Source organism: Ziziphus jujuba, chromosome 6, assembly GCF_031755915.1.
Source record: "Ziziphus jujuba cultivar Dongzao chromosome 6, ASM3175591v1".
In the NCBI taxonomy this organism is placed as follows: Eukaryota; Viridiplantae; Streptophyta; class Magnoliopsida; order Rosales; family Rhamnaceae; genus Ziziphus; species Ziziphus jujuba.
The window spans coordinates 13,701,818-13,716,536 of NC_083384.1; the positions used below are offsets into that span (position 1 = coordinate 13,701,818).

The 14,719-nt window shown below is 30.0% G+C and overlaps 2 protein-coding genes across 2 annotated transcripts; one reads left to right on the plus strand and one right to left on the minus strand.

Annotated features, from left to right (window-relative positions):
• Nucleotides 1–1,412: 1,412 nt before the first annotated feature.
• On the minus strand, nt 1,413–2,638 carry LOC107430576 (23 kDa jasmonate-induced protein). The gene is made up of 2 exons (XM_016041424.4): nt 2,093–2,638; nt 1,413–1,809 (listed from the first exon to the last, which is right to left on the minus strand). The coding sequence occupies exons 1-2, from the start codon at nt 2,537–2,539 to the stop codon at nt 1,627–1,629; spliced, it is 630 nt and encodes a 209-aa protein (XP_015896910.2). The 5' UTR covers nt 2,540–2,638; the 3' UTR covers nt 1,413–1,626.
• Nucleotides 2,639–8,128: 5,490 nt separating this feature from the next.
• Nucleotides 8,129–9,635, plus strand: LOC112493413 (uncharacterized). The gene is made up of 2 exons (XM_025079196.3): nt 8,129–8,829; nt 9,301–9,635. The coding sequence occupies exons 1-2, from the start codon at nt 8,294–8,296 to the stop codon at nt 9,497–9,499; spliced, it is 735 nt and encodes a 244-aa protein (XP_024934964.3). The 5' UTR covers nt 8,129–8,293; the 3' UTR covers nt 9,500–9,635.
• The last annotated feature ends 5,084 nt before the right edge of the window (nt 9,636–14,719 follow it).

A 14,719-nucleotide genomic window follows, 5' to 3' on the forward strand; every position in this document is an offset into this window, starting at 1 on the left:
TGTCATATGTGGTAGATACAGATGAAAGCAGGAGAAAGGGAATAAAAGATCTGGATCCATGTTATAATAGACAAATAATTTGTTGCATTATAATATATTAAAAAATGGATGAGTGAATTGTACTTAAAAGATATAATATACAATATCTATACAAAATAAATAAATTGTTAAATAGAATTAGATCTTTTACTTGTTTTTTCCATGATTGTTTATGTTTCGTTTTTAAATCCCAGCTGTGATTTGTCAATCGGATAATATGTAACCACTTTATTAATATAATTTTTATGAAATAATTAATTTGAATAAAAAATACATGATTGTATGTTAAAAATAAAAAGTGTTAGAAAAACAAATATATACAAAGATGAAAGAAAAACAAGTAGCTAGAGGATGATATGAAGACTAGGAAGTCACTACAATAGTCAGATAGTAACATTGGCTGAGCTGAAGCGTCAAGAAGCCAGAAAAACCATTTTGATAGAAGAAATTAATATTGTTTCAATTGTTATTGGCTTATATTACCCTTTATATATCAATCATATATATCACTTGCACAACAACTGCATGTAGGTTTTTCCAGTAAAAGAATCCAAAGTCATCGTGAAATGGAGCAAACATCAGCAGCACATCGTATAATGCACCGGCACAGACTTATATGCAACTGAAAATTCTGCACGTGACCGTGGTCACCGTTCACGTGGGACGGCACTGGTAGTCTTTCTCTACCCGGTACTTAAATAATTGTGTCCGTTTCCCTTACACTCTTACAAAAGCGTATGGTCGATGAACGTTCTGCGCCTTTGCTTGCAAACACGTGCTTGTGGTGTTCGATATGGATGTGGTTGTGTGTCAAATCGGCATCCAATTCCATGGCAATTACTTGTTATTTTTAAGTATGCCTTGATAATTAAAACAGATTTTTCTCAATTCCTTTTCGTCTCATTACAAGCTGAGTTAATGAAAAATATGTTTGGTGATGATTTCAACTTGAAAATAAACCATAACCTTTTATGTATATATATAAATCTTTGAACCAAATTAAAAAAGAAAAGTTAGTTTCGTAATTATTTATATATCTTAAGCTTTATAGCCTTAATCTAAAGATAAAGCAATACTATAATTAATTCTTTTCTAAATTACTCCTAATCTGAATTTCACCTAATTAGTATTTTAAGAATTTTGCAAGTCTTCATGGGAACAGTTCATTAAAGTTGCTAGTTTGTTGAACAAATGTCCAATTTCAATCCCATATTGAAAAAAATAAAATAAAATAAAGTCTTCATTATGATTTAGTAACATATATAAGCGTCTTAATAAGAAGATAAATGGATATTCATTCAATATATTTAGTGGTTCTTTCATTTTATTTGTTCTTTTTATTTAGAACATAAGTTCAAGTACATAATTTGAAATTTGATATTCATTTGAAATTTTCATATTTTATTCATGCCATAAGATAAAGTACAATTTTTATTTTTCCCTGCTGCTAGCAGAGCTTATTTAATTAAACATAAACATAAACACACACAATGTCATTCTCAATGCGTACATGACAAAGCGATTGAAATTTGATTCCATAACAGCCTTAGTTTGAGCATGGTTAATCGAAGGCAAAACCATGGGTGTTCAGGCACCAACTAACTTCATTATTCCCTCAAAAATGGGCGATGTGGAAACCCCAGTTGTCACAGTTGAGATGCATCCATTCCATGTATCAGTGTAACTGAGTCCTTTATTGCTTAGTATGTTGTAGATATAGTCCCAATGATCTTCCTCGTAGTGGTGACCTTCACGGATCTCAGTATAAACCTAATTTATAACACAAAATTAATGATATAGGTTTTCTCAAATTAAAATTTAAATTAACTATATTTAAATTTAAATTCCTATTAATATATAAGAATTACAAAAATATTATCTGCTATCAATAGTGATCAATATTCATTCTTACTTAAGCTGACATGACGATTATTAGTTAATTTATACAATACTGTTTACCTTTCCCATATAAGATATTAATTAACTTATATTAGTAGGACCTTAATATTTATATATAAAAATAAAAAATAAAAAGAAAAAGAAAAAAACTTACCCTATTCTTGCCAGACCAAGGATTATACCACGACAGCATCCAATCACAGTCTTTTCCGGTTTCATTCTTACCGCGATAAACGGTGGCAGCAATCGATCCGGTAGCGGCTCCGGAGGTCTTGACGTGCAAATATGCACCCCACTGACCATTGGCAATCTCATTTGGGTATGGAGATTCTCCAATGTGTCCCCTCCAATCATGATAACCGACATGTTTTAAAGTATCCCCTGTGGCATTGTAAATTAGGCAGAGTGTGGAGACTCCATTACCGTATCTCTCTTTCAGATTCTCCACGAACTTACGGGCATTGACGTCTTTGCCCTCGGCATTTTTCATGTTCAAAGCAACATGAGCTCTGTCTGTGCGTGTTATCACCTTGCCTATGTACTCGGGCATTGCTTCTAGAGTCGCAGTTGTGATGGGATTGCCAAACACGTTGGAACCCATTTCTCGAGTTTCGCTTTGCTTTTTTTTTTTTTTTTGGGTTGGAGCTATAAACTCTACTACAAGTGTTTGAAGCTTAAGTACTCAGTGATGGACTTGCCCTATACAAGGATGTACATATATAGATATAGATATACATGCAAACTATGTGAACCAGTTCACACACTGTAAATCTGTAACATAAAAATGCATGTCGACGCAGCAGGGCTCGAGATTTACAGTTTTTAGGATTGAGCAACCACTTCGCAGCTTTCAACACGTCACTGGTGACGCTGTTCGATCATATCATTTTTTGTGGAAGAACAAGCACGTCCCACGTGGACCTACAAATATTTGTTGAATTTTATAATATAAATGATTGGCAATAATTTATTTTTTTATATATACGAATATCACAATATATTCTCAATTAAAAAAGAAAAAATTTCACCAATAATTTAGTTGAATCTGAAACCAATAGATATATTGTTAGTGGTTTTACTACTGAACCAAACCAATTAATACAAATTATCAATAATACTTGAGAAGCTAATTTTATTTACCAAATTTTAAATATAAAAGAAAATATATTGTTAGTCTTAGGTTAGGACAGCCTATTTTTTTATTTTATTTTTTTAAATCAAGTCTTAAATTCTGATTATTTTTTATTGTATCACTTGGGCAGAAAAAATGGTAAAATGTTGTCCCAATTGTAAGAAAGCAAATGTCAAAATTTAATATTGATTTTTAGGTTGTTCTTACTTAACATTTACCTCAAATAATGTAATAATGTTTTATGGGATTCGTTCATCTATATTATTATGGTCATACTGGTTAATTTGTTAGCTATATAAGTATTATTATATCATTGGTATCCAAAATTTAGTTATATTAGTTAAATGAAATTGGCTCAATTGATATGTCGTTTACATTAATCATTGATTTGGGACATACTTCTCTACCTTTTAAATAATAAATTATTATAATGATTTTAAAAAAAATAGTTATATTTACTAGAACTCTTTGGTTTGTTATGCTCTAATTCATTTTGATTTTGTATAGGTAAAATATATTTAAGAATAGTTTAGAGTTCATATATTTAAAAATAAAATAATTTTCTTCTATTATTTGTTTTTGTACTGTTATCATTTTTTCCAAATTAATAATTTTGCTTAAAATATATTGTGTCGGTGATCGATGTTATCCAACTCAAACAAAAAGGCTAACCGATCTCTATAATAAAAATTAATTATTTTACGAATAGCATGACGTGGAAGATATGCTTTAAATGTCTGTTTTATTTTGGATTCTTTTCAAATTTATAATATTTTCTAATTAAAAAATTATCCGAATAACAAATAATTTAATATGAGCTTGCTAGATGACATGTGGGTTAACAGTGTCATCGTGTCTGTTTGTTGTGTAATAATATATGTTCAAGATAAGCTTGCGGGATGTATCACGTCCCATATTGAAAATATCCTAAACATCAAAAGTAGCATTATAAGGTTAGTTAGTCACATGATTATATGGGACGATGGAGGGCTTTGGGTTCGAATATTCAATTATTGAAGTTGTGAGCCTGACTGCAGGCTTTTACTCTAAATATATTCGAGCTCATCTTGACCAACCATTTTTACAATTTTCCATGTATTATTATTATTATTATTATTATTATTATTATTGGCCTAACTGCTTAGATCGATCCGCTTTGCTAGCTTCTTCTGATCATTAATTTAAAAAGTACATATATTAATATATATGCCATTAGTTGCCATGTTGGACCGACTATTCTTATATATTAAATTTGTTATAAATAATGGAATGTACATACGTATACATGGATCCTCTCAACTATAAATCAAATAAAAAATAGTTTTTTAACTTTATTAAACTATTTATAAAATCATCAATTTATGTCAGTCGATATACAAGCATGTTAGTGGTGCTTGATCTTACTACTAAACCAAATTTACAAATATAAATTAATCAAATAATTTATTTATTTATTTTTAAAATGACAATGATAATTGAGGCACTTTTAGACCAATCCTGACTAGGGAAACTCCAATGAAAATTATATAAAAAAAAAATCCAACAGTATCTCTCTGAATTGAATTTTTTTCAAATTTTTCTACATAAAAAATACATTCCAAAGTATGCAATCACCGTATTTCTTCATCCTTATTATAAAATTTCCACAAGATTGCAATACTACAAAAAATAAAAGAACATAGTCCAAAATAATTAATTAATTAACCAAAATTGTTTTATACAAAACACCAAGTCCACATTTCCATATCAGAGCAGTCTAAAATTATTTTTAAAAAATATAGATATTACAAAAATAGAAGAAATACTAATAATAATGCAGAAAGATAGAAAGAAGAATTTTTACTTGAATACAACAATGGAAGGATGCAATTAAAGGGATGTGCAGCTTCACGATCGATCCGGTAACTACCTACACCTCTGAGATGGGGTTGAAAAAGTTAGAAAACTAATGAGATGCTAATCATTCTAGTGCGTGGTACATTTTAATATTAACAGTAATATTAATAATAATTATAATAAATACGATGATAATAATAGTTGAAAGGATAAAATGTTTAAGAAAATGATTTTTCTCTAAAATCCCTCACCAGTTCATTCAATTTGGAAAGTTGCTCTTTTTTAAAATCTTTTTCTCAAATCCCATAATTTTGTATTTCCAAATATTTAAATATCATTATAGGAAATAAAGTAAAATAAAATAAAAATGAAACAAAATATTATCATTAAAAAAAATCACAAAAATATTCTTAATAAATAAGTAAAATTAAGATGAAAATAATATAATATAATAAATATTATATTTAAAACAATTAAATAAATTAAAAAATGATTAATTAAACAATTTAAAACCATAAATTAAATAAATATATTGAAAATGTTTTAAAGCATATAGCAGGTGTAAATCTGATGCACCATACTATATACTGAATAATGTCAAGTGGGGCTTAGCATCCCAAATACTCCCTAAAAAGAGATGAAAAGAGATATCTGCAATCAGACACATTGGCATCCCAAAGCTGCTTATGCTAACAATTTACCATCCTACTACTTAAGGAGGGCAGTTAATGCCTATAGTATAAAATATCTACCAACGTTCTTTCACTTAGCTCCGATAGGATAACTGAATAATACGTTTGTGCTAATCAATAATAATGACAATATAGAACACTAGTATTGTATAGTGTATTTAAAAAAAAAAAAAAAACGATACCACTGTACAAAATTTACCATAATTACATTTTTTATAAATTTTACTAATATGTCATAATATATCAAATACTTATAAATTATTCAATTGATTAAATCGTATTTATAAAAAAATCAAAACTTTTGGAAAAATATAATTTTCAAAAAAATCACAACTTTTGAAAAATAATTTTCAAATCGACAAGGCCTTTTTGTTTTTTTGTTTTTTTTGGGTACAAGACAATGTTTTGGTTGATCATATATGGTTTTTGTTTAATAGTACTATTTAGTTGAATTATTTCGATCCGGAATTTTTGGTTTTTATACGTATGTTGAACAAATGGACAAGCAAAACACGAGGCTTTTTTTTTTTTTTTTTTAATTTTTAATTTTACTTATATCGTCTGTGCTACAGAGGACCATTACAATGGACCATGGATAGTTAAATGATTTTCAACTAGTTAGACTTGGAACGGAACTCTAGGTTAGTTTCTTGGGAGTAAATCAGTACATAATATTTTTTCTTTATTAGCTACGTTCATAATATCAATATGAAAATTTAAAATTAAAAAAAAAAAAAAACAACAACATTTTCGACTTGAATTCTGCCTGCTCACATAGATATGTAAGATGGTATCCCATGAATTAAAACTAATATAGATAAATATACCATTGGATGCCACGTTGGACAATTGTTCTTATATGCTATATTTGTTATTAAAAAAGGAATGCATATACGCATGCATTGATGCTCACAGCTATAAATCAAATAAAAAATAATTATTTATTTATAAAATCAGCAATTTATATCAATTTTGAGCAATTTTCCTTTTTGTAGTCTATCCATATGTATGCAGCAGGTTGGCAGCGCTTGTCCACTGATCTAATTTTTTGCAAATAAACACTGAAATCCAGTATGGAAAATATATATAACTAATTAACTATGTTATCCAAATAGTTGTTTAAATCAAAATTTCAAGTTGCGGGATATATCACGTGAAAATGTTGTTAGTAATACATTAATATTATAATATGTTATAATGATGCATACACATAACCAATAATTTGACAAAAACTCGCATATGGTGGAGACATATCATCTTTTATTATTTTTATTAATTACACGCTATGTAAATTTAATAATTTATAATTATGTAAAACAACTTAGTTAACATATATATATATATATATAGGAAAATTTTACTATACGGACGGTCTGCATGCATAACCATGGATATTGATGATGATTTTTGTTAATATTTATTTCTGTGTGATAATATTAATGATAATTTCTACAAAAATCATCGTCAATATCCATAATCTACGTACAGATTATCCGTACCATAGACGCTCTCTTTCTCTCTCTCTCTTTCTATATATATATATATATATATATATGATATTTATACATAAATTTTGAAAAAATTTACTGTGCAAAAACAGTACGTGCTCCCATCTCTAAAACAATGGTGGGACAAACATGTGTGACTTTTACCACGAGGCAATGATTAGAGCTGGGAAAAAAAGTGGAAGGAAAAAAGAATACAAATGTTTTCTATGTTTGGTTTGGTTGATAAGGAAATATAGAAAGAAAAAAAAATAATAAATAAATAAATAGGGAATTCCTAGCTAACACACAACAGAAAAAAAAATTATTTGGTTCTAATTTTTAATTTTGTTAATGTCATTTTCCCCTTAGCAATCGGGCTTCTTCTAAAGATACAAGGGGAAAAAAAAATTTAATAATAAAATAAAAGAAGCATATATTTAGATTGATCCGAAAGAAAATGTAATTTCGGAAATAAAAAATAAAATTAGAAAATCGAGGACTTGACAGTAGAAAACAGGTATAACTGGTAGCCCAGAAATTGATCAAATATATCGGAACACAGATAATTTGGAGGGGAAGATGTTTATTCTACGTGTAGTAGTACATAGTCTTGTGTTGCAGAAGGCAAAGGAGCTGTGCCAGAGACAAAGTACGAGAAGAAGCGATTGAAGAGACACGTGATTCCCCAACTTTTCTCCGCTTTTTCTCTTGCTTGGGAATTTTTTTTTCTTTTTCTTTTTTTAATGAATAAAAAAGATATCTGGATCCACAAGTGTGATAGTTCGAGTCGGTTTCTTTTCGTCTATCATTTTTTGTTGGAAAACTAAAAAATAAACATTTTATTCCTAAAATTCTGTTGTATTTTTTCATTTTTTTTTAACCTTTTTTCTTTAAAAATTAGATAATATATAATTTAGAAAACCGACATAAAATAACAAAATTAAATAATATTCAGCTGAATCATCCATAACGTAAATCATGGACCAATAATTTCTTATTCTTGGCTCCACTCTATCTATATGCTAGTTCTGGATGTTGAGGATCTCCATGTAACACCTCCAAACCAAAACACGTTCCTTGGAAAAGCAAATTCTGGCTTTATATAATCCATCATTTAACAATTTTCTTCCTCCATCATAACCCCAATTTCCCATCTTTGCTCTTAATATTTCCTACCTTTTTTCTTTACTAATTAATCTTTCGAAAAAATGGGTGGTTACAACCTTGTTTTTCTCAGAGATGAGAAGCTCCGCCATCTCGCGGAGCTTCTCTACAAACAAGAAGCACTCAACATGCAAAAAATGAACTTCAGCTCCGAACCCGACCGGGTCAAATACCTCAGGGATTGCAAAACCAACTACGAGTCAGTGATGAAACTCCTAGACCAAGTTGGAAAACTGAAGGGTAGGTTTCTGAACGACACCGTTCGGGCTCCTATTGCGGGTGACATCTTGTCCTACACCGAAACCTTCATCAACAACGCGCTTCAGACCGTTCGGAACCTCACCCTGAGGAAGCAGCATCTCGATAAGATCACCGACCATGTCCGTTCTCTTGTAGCTTCCATGGAAGACATGGATCCGCAGAATGAAACCCACGTCGAACGAGTGGGAAAAGAAGTTGAAGATTACAACAAGGCTATGCTGGCTTACAACACCACCACCAAGTCTGGAACCCCCGGTGTCAAAGAACTCTCCAAGATGCTCATGGCCAACAATGTCTCCTTTGAGAAACTAGTTCAAACGTGGGTTTGTATATATTCCATATATATTCTATTTTACTCTAGTGGGCAAAACAGCCCACAATACTATGGGCTCCAATCGACAATAGACTGCCAATTATATATAATCAATGTTAAAAAAAAAGCAGTTTATTGTCGCTAATAGACTACATGAGCAGGGATGCCCAATAGAATATGACCTTATGATTATATATATATATATATATATAGATAAATAGATAGATAGTTAAATGCAAATAAAATTTTGTTTCTACAGTTTTGCTAAAATGGGCAACTAATGCCCATATATGGTGAAAGTTTATTGTTGTGTATAGATACAATTGTTGTGCTAATGATGGGCAACATCACCCATGTATGGTGGACGTTTGTGGGATGATCCATGTAATCAGGCATTAGATTTTAGATAACATCACACATCATAGCAAAATTATATGTATATATTATGCTAATGGATATATATTATGATTAATGCAGGTTTGAGGGGAAGTTGGATATTGGTGGGAAATTGAAGGACGTGAAAGATGTGGAAAAGAAGAAGGTGATGAAGAGAGGCTGTGGGAGCTGTTTATGCTCTTCTGGGGTTTCTCCACCTTTGAGCACTGATGGGCTTCAATGCTACGTAGCTTCATTGCCTGATGGAGCTGCTCTGGCGCGTCAAATTGCGCATCACTAAGAACTAAACAAGTTCACCCACTTTGTTGCATCTCTGTTTAAGAAGATGTTGTTGTTTGTTGTTGTGTTTGTCTGCTTGCAAAATAAGCCTTGTTACTTTGAGGTGGCAAATAATAAAAGTTTGTGAATTTGAGGCATGTATTACAAATCTACATTCACCTAATCAATAACTAGTTAAAAGGATTTATACAAATTGAGGATGAAAATGGAAAACAGATCCAGTAATAGAAACAGAGATGAGCTCGAATCTACTTCTCTTTTTTTGTTTATTATTATTATTAATAATATTATTTTTCTTTTTGGGACGAATTGGGTATGTTTTGACGGAACAGAATTTTGGTGATGGAATTTTAAATATTTGAGGAAATGGAAGAGTAACTCATCTTGTTATGTTCTAATAATATTGAATTTAATCTGTTAACATGAGTGGGCAGAGAATAAAGATCAGGAAATCCTGGTCGACAGAAAAAAGTATGAGAAATTAAATTAGGAAGATATATATTAAAATATATATATATATATATATATAGGAAAAAGGAAAGGAGCCAAAAATATCCAGCATTATTCAAACAAGTGGTTGTACATGCACTGGTGCGTGTCATTATTGTTATCTCAGAGTCGAGTTTGTGAAAAAAAGGTGTTACAAAAATCACTGCTCTTTTTTATCATCCTTGTGATGCGCAATTTGATGAGCCAGGGCCGCCACGTCAGACATGATGAGCCAGGGCCGCCACGTCAGACATCGAAGCTGCATAGCATTGAAGCCCATCAGATTTATTGAACTATTTTTACTTTAACATTTGGTCTTTTATTTTTTGAATTTTGCTATATTTTTTACATTTATGGCCATCAGATCAATGTAGAAAAATAATAATTGGTTACATTTTTTTTTTAATCTTTTTAAAAAATCTAGTATGGAAAAACAAATTTGAAACACCTCAGAGTCGCATCACTATAATAATTTTTTCATTTATTTTGATATTTTAAAAGTATAAATAATTTATAGCAGACCACGACACTATTGGTTTTTGAAATGTTGCTTTTGTTCATTTTGTCTTGCAAATAAAGCCTTGTCGTTTGAGGTGGAAAATAATTTAAGTTGCGAATTGAGCATGTATTACATATGTAAAACTAAAAGTCACCTAATAACTTTTGGTGATGAAATATTAATCGAGGAAATGGAAGAATAACTCCTGCTGTTATGTTATAATATAATGTTGAGTTTAATATGTTTTAATAGAGAGACTAGAGAAGACAGAGGAAATGTATTCCTAAAATATAAAATACACATTAGATTTTGAGTTCAAATTTTAATCTGGATAAAATATCTCACTTATCAGTTTTGATAAGTTGTAATGTTAATAAAAAAATAATAATAATAGTAAAGAATGTATATATATATATATATATAATTTCTAGGATGCAGATCATCTGCATGCAGATTACATCCAAAACCAACATTTTTTTTTTAAGTCGATTTTGCCATTTACGCTCTGATAATATATATATATATATATATATAGCAAAATCGATATTTTTTTTTAAAAAACATTAATTTTAAATACAATTCATATATAGATGATTTTCATCGTAGAATTACTTTATATATATAGATTTATATATACAGTCCGTCTATGGTGCGGACGGTCTTCATGTGAACCACAGTATTGGTGACGATTTTTTATAATATTGATGACGATTTTCTAAAAAACCGTCATTAATACTATAAAAAACAGTCACTAACCTGTGATCCTCATACAGACTGTTTTCACCGTAAAATTTTCATATATATATATATATATATATATGTAATAGCTAGCTAAAAATATCTAGCATTATTCAAAAGTAGTATAGTGCTACGTGCATCTTATTACCAGTACGTGTCATTATACTTTTTACCTCAACTGCCACGAAGTTTAATAATCTAGTCATAAGCAGCATTTTTATAATAAAATAATATTAAAAAAGTCAAATTTAAAATTAAAAATAATTCAATAAATAAATGTGATGATTCATCTTCAGCGGAAACTATAAGACGCCATTTTTCTTTGTTTATGTTTTTTTGTTTATTTTCTGGTTTTATTTATTTATTTTTTTTTTCAATATTGTTTTATATTTTAACCTAAAGAGCTAAAGCCTTTTCACGCTTCTGACTTCTCATTTCCACTCCAAGTCATTGTGGGCGGACCCAAAATCGATTCCCAAACTCAAATTGATGGGTTTCCAGCCCATGTGTCCTTTTTAGAAACGCTTGATTTCGGTAAGTCTTTCACTGTTATTACCCTTTTGGTTCATGTAAATTTCAAGCTCATGAAACTTGTCATTTAGACTTGTTAATGGAAGACAATAAAAATCACACTGCTTCAAACCAATTTAAAATGTCAAAAAAAAAAAAAAATTTGCTCTTCTTTCGCTCCTGGATTTTGAGACTCTTTGTCTTATACTTTTAAATTCAGCCTGAAATTTTTGTGGGCATATAACTTGTTGTAAACTTGGAATTTCAGCCCCCCAGTTTATTTGGATTCTCTAATAGCTCTAATCGAGTTTTCAATATAGCTCTAATCGAGTTTTCAATTCTAATTCTAGTAACCTACTGAACTTACCAGACTATAAAAGATTAAATTTAAGACGATAACATTTTTAAAAATCTATTCCAACATATCTTGTATTACACGACTGTACACAGTTTTATTTTGATTGACCTACAGTATTGTTTATGGTGATCTCCATGTATAAATCTATAATACTAGCAATATAAACACAATGTTTACGTTGCATATTTTAGTTGGGGGAATCAATTGTAATGAATTTTCAGTTTGACTTGAAGATTAATAAATTATTAAAAAATTGTGTTTAAATTCTTATTGATCAATTAAGTTTAAAAAGAGTTTGAAGTTAGATTAGAACTAATTAACTCTCTTGATGAGAAGCACTATTAATATGTCACTTATAAATTGATCATCTTTCCGTGTCTAATAATGGTACTTTTTTTCCACAGTTTATATATGTATTTAAGTTGCCATGAACTTTAAATTCCAACATTTGGGGATTTAGGTTTTATGTGATTGTTCATGAAAAATCATACATGACTAAGCTAAGAGTATTGGATTTCTGTCTTATTTTAACTTATGGGCATGTTGTGGGAATCAATACACTTTCTATATTTGCATTTTTATGTTGTTTTTGTGTATATACCAATCCAAACAGGTATTTAGTTTGGAGTAACGAGAGAACCATCTTTGGAGATGTTCTTGATGTTGAAGGAAAACTTATTTGGAGCTTGCTGGTGTGTTATGGTCCCCCTACAATGGAGAAAAGAAAAGTTTCTAGAGCCATTCGTATTTGGCGACCTTAATGAGATTATTGGGAGTTCTAAAAAGTTTGGAGGCTATAACATATGGAGAAGAAAACTCTACTCGAAAGACTTTATTCAGGAAGTGGCTGGTTTTGACTTAGGCTTCATTGGAGGACGTTATACTTGGGACAATGGACAGAGTGGGCAGGCTCTCATCAGGAAAAGACTTGACAGAGCTATAGTGAGTAGAGATTGGCTTGCCAACAACCCTTTGATGGTTGTGGAACACCTACATTTTGAAGCATCAGATCACTGTCCTATTTTGGTTAGAAAAGAAGGAGAAAAGAAGAAAAGGAGGAGATGTCAGGACCCGTCCAAAATTTCTCACTGGAACCCTAGACAAGCCCTGATCCCAGGGAAACCCTACCAGATCCTCCAATGGAAAATCCGGCAGAACCTCCCCTAAGGGTTGGACTTACCAAAATTTTCCTGCACTGAAAACACACTTCTATATACACCATCTTATTCCTCTCACATTACTACAATTTAATTCCACAATTTTGCAGCACTTCAAATTAATAATAGAAAATCAGTGCATAATTAATAAATAAATGTCCAAGACAATATACAGAGCTTCATAAAGTACCATTAAGTATAGAAATTATACAACAAGGATGAAAGAAATATTACAATAGAAATAAATGAAAATAAAGAGAACTTTTCGAAATACGATAGCGACGAAGATTAATCTCGCTCCGGAAAAACGTCTACCAATCCTTATACCTAGGGGAACGGAATTTAAAATATGAGATGCTAATCATCTCAGTGAGTGGCCCTATCTACTGTACAATTATAATAATAACGATAATTATAGCACATTTGGTTAATTAAGAATAAATAAGTAAATAAATAATAATTAATTGAAGATAATATTTATCTCAAAACCCTCACCATTCACTCCGTTGGAAATGTTCTTCTTTTAAAACATTTTCGCAAAATCCAATATTTTATGCCCCAAAAATCAATGAATAATTAATTTAATAAATAATTAAATAATCTAAATACGAATAAAATGTAATGAAATATAATAAAATAAATTTAGAATACTTGCATTAAAGAAATATAACATAAAAGAAAAATTCAATATATAATTCATAAAATTTGATTTAATAAACAATGTCAAAAATATAATTTAAATAATTATAAATAGATGATAAAACAAATTAAATACATTTAATTTAAATACGATTTTCAAACCTTTAGGATTTGAAATTTATATCTGCAAAATAATATTTGACGCATCACACTATATACTAGTGATTTCCTACGATACCCAACGTCCCGAGTACCGTCCAGCAGGAGGTTAAAGAGAGAAACTTGCATATGGTCGCTTCGGCGTCCCGACAGTGCAGCTGCTTAAACCATTATCCCGGCCATGGAAGGGGGCGACTTATGTGCACTAAATAAAACTTGTCTGCCCTAGGTCCGATAACAACTCACGGGAGACATTATAACTTGCGCGCTCATCCATATATACAGTACAGAACACCAGTACTGTATGAGTGCGTCTAAAACAAATAACCCAATTTAATATTAAAATACACAATTTTTTTTTCAAAATTCACCGTGGGATTTATACCATTTTTCAAACTCACATTCCCACATTTTTTCTTTAATATTCATCATAAATCCATCACTTTAAAATCCATCAAGTTCAAATCCATCAATTAATATTCCAAAGACATAATTATATAATTTGAAACCACCAAACTTAAACAAATATTTTCCTTGAAATATTTAAAATCAAATCATGCCCAAAAATAATATTAAATTCAAATACAATTAATTAAATGAAAACACCTTGCTCATGCGTAATAAATACAATTAATTTACAATAATAATAATCAAGAATTTCTTAATAAACCA

Coding starts and splice junctions, on each gene's coding strand:
- LOC107430576 (XM_016041424.4), bottom strand. CDS start 2,539: ATGGGTTCCAACGTGTTTGGCAATCCCATCACAACTGCGACTCTAGAA. Junction 1,810..2,092: donor CTTGGTCTGGCAAGAATAGG/GTAAGTTTTTTT, acceptor GTTATAAATTAG/GTTTATACTGAGATCCGTGA.
- LOC112493413 (XM_025079196.3), top strand. CDS start 8,294: ATGGGTGGTTACAACCTTGTTTTTCTCAGAGATGAGAAGCTCCGCCAT. Junction 8,830..9,300: donor TTTGAGAAACTAGTTCAAAC/GTGGGTTTGTAT, acceptor TGATTAATGCAG/GTTTGAGGGGAAGTTGGATA.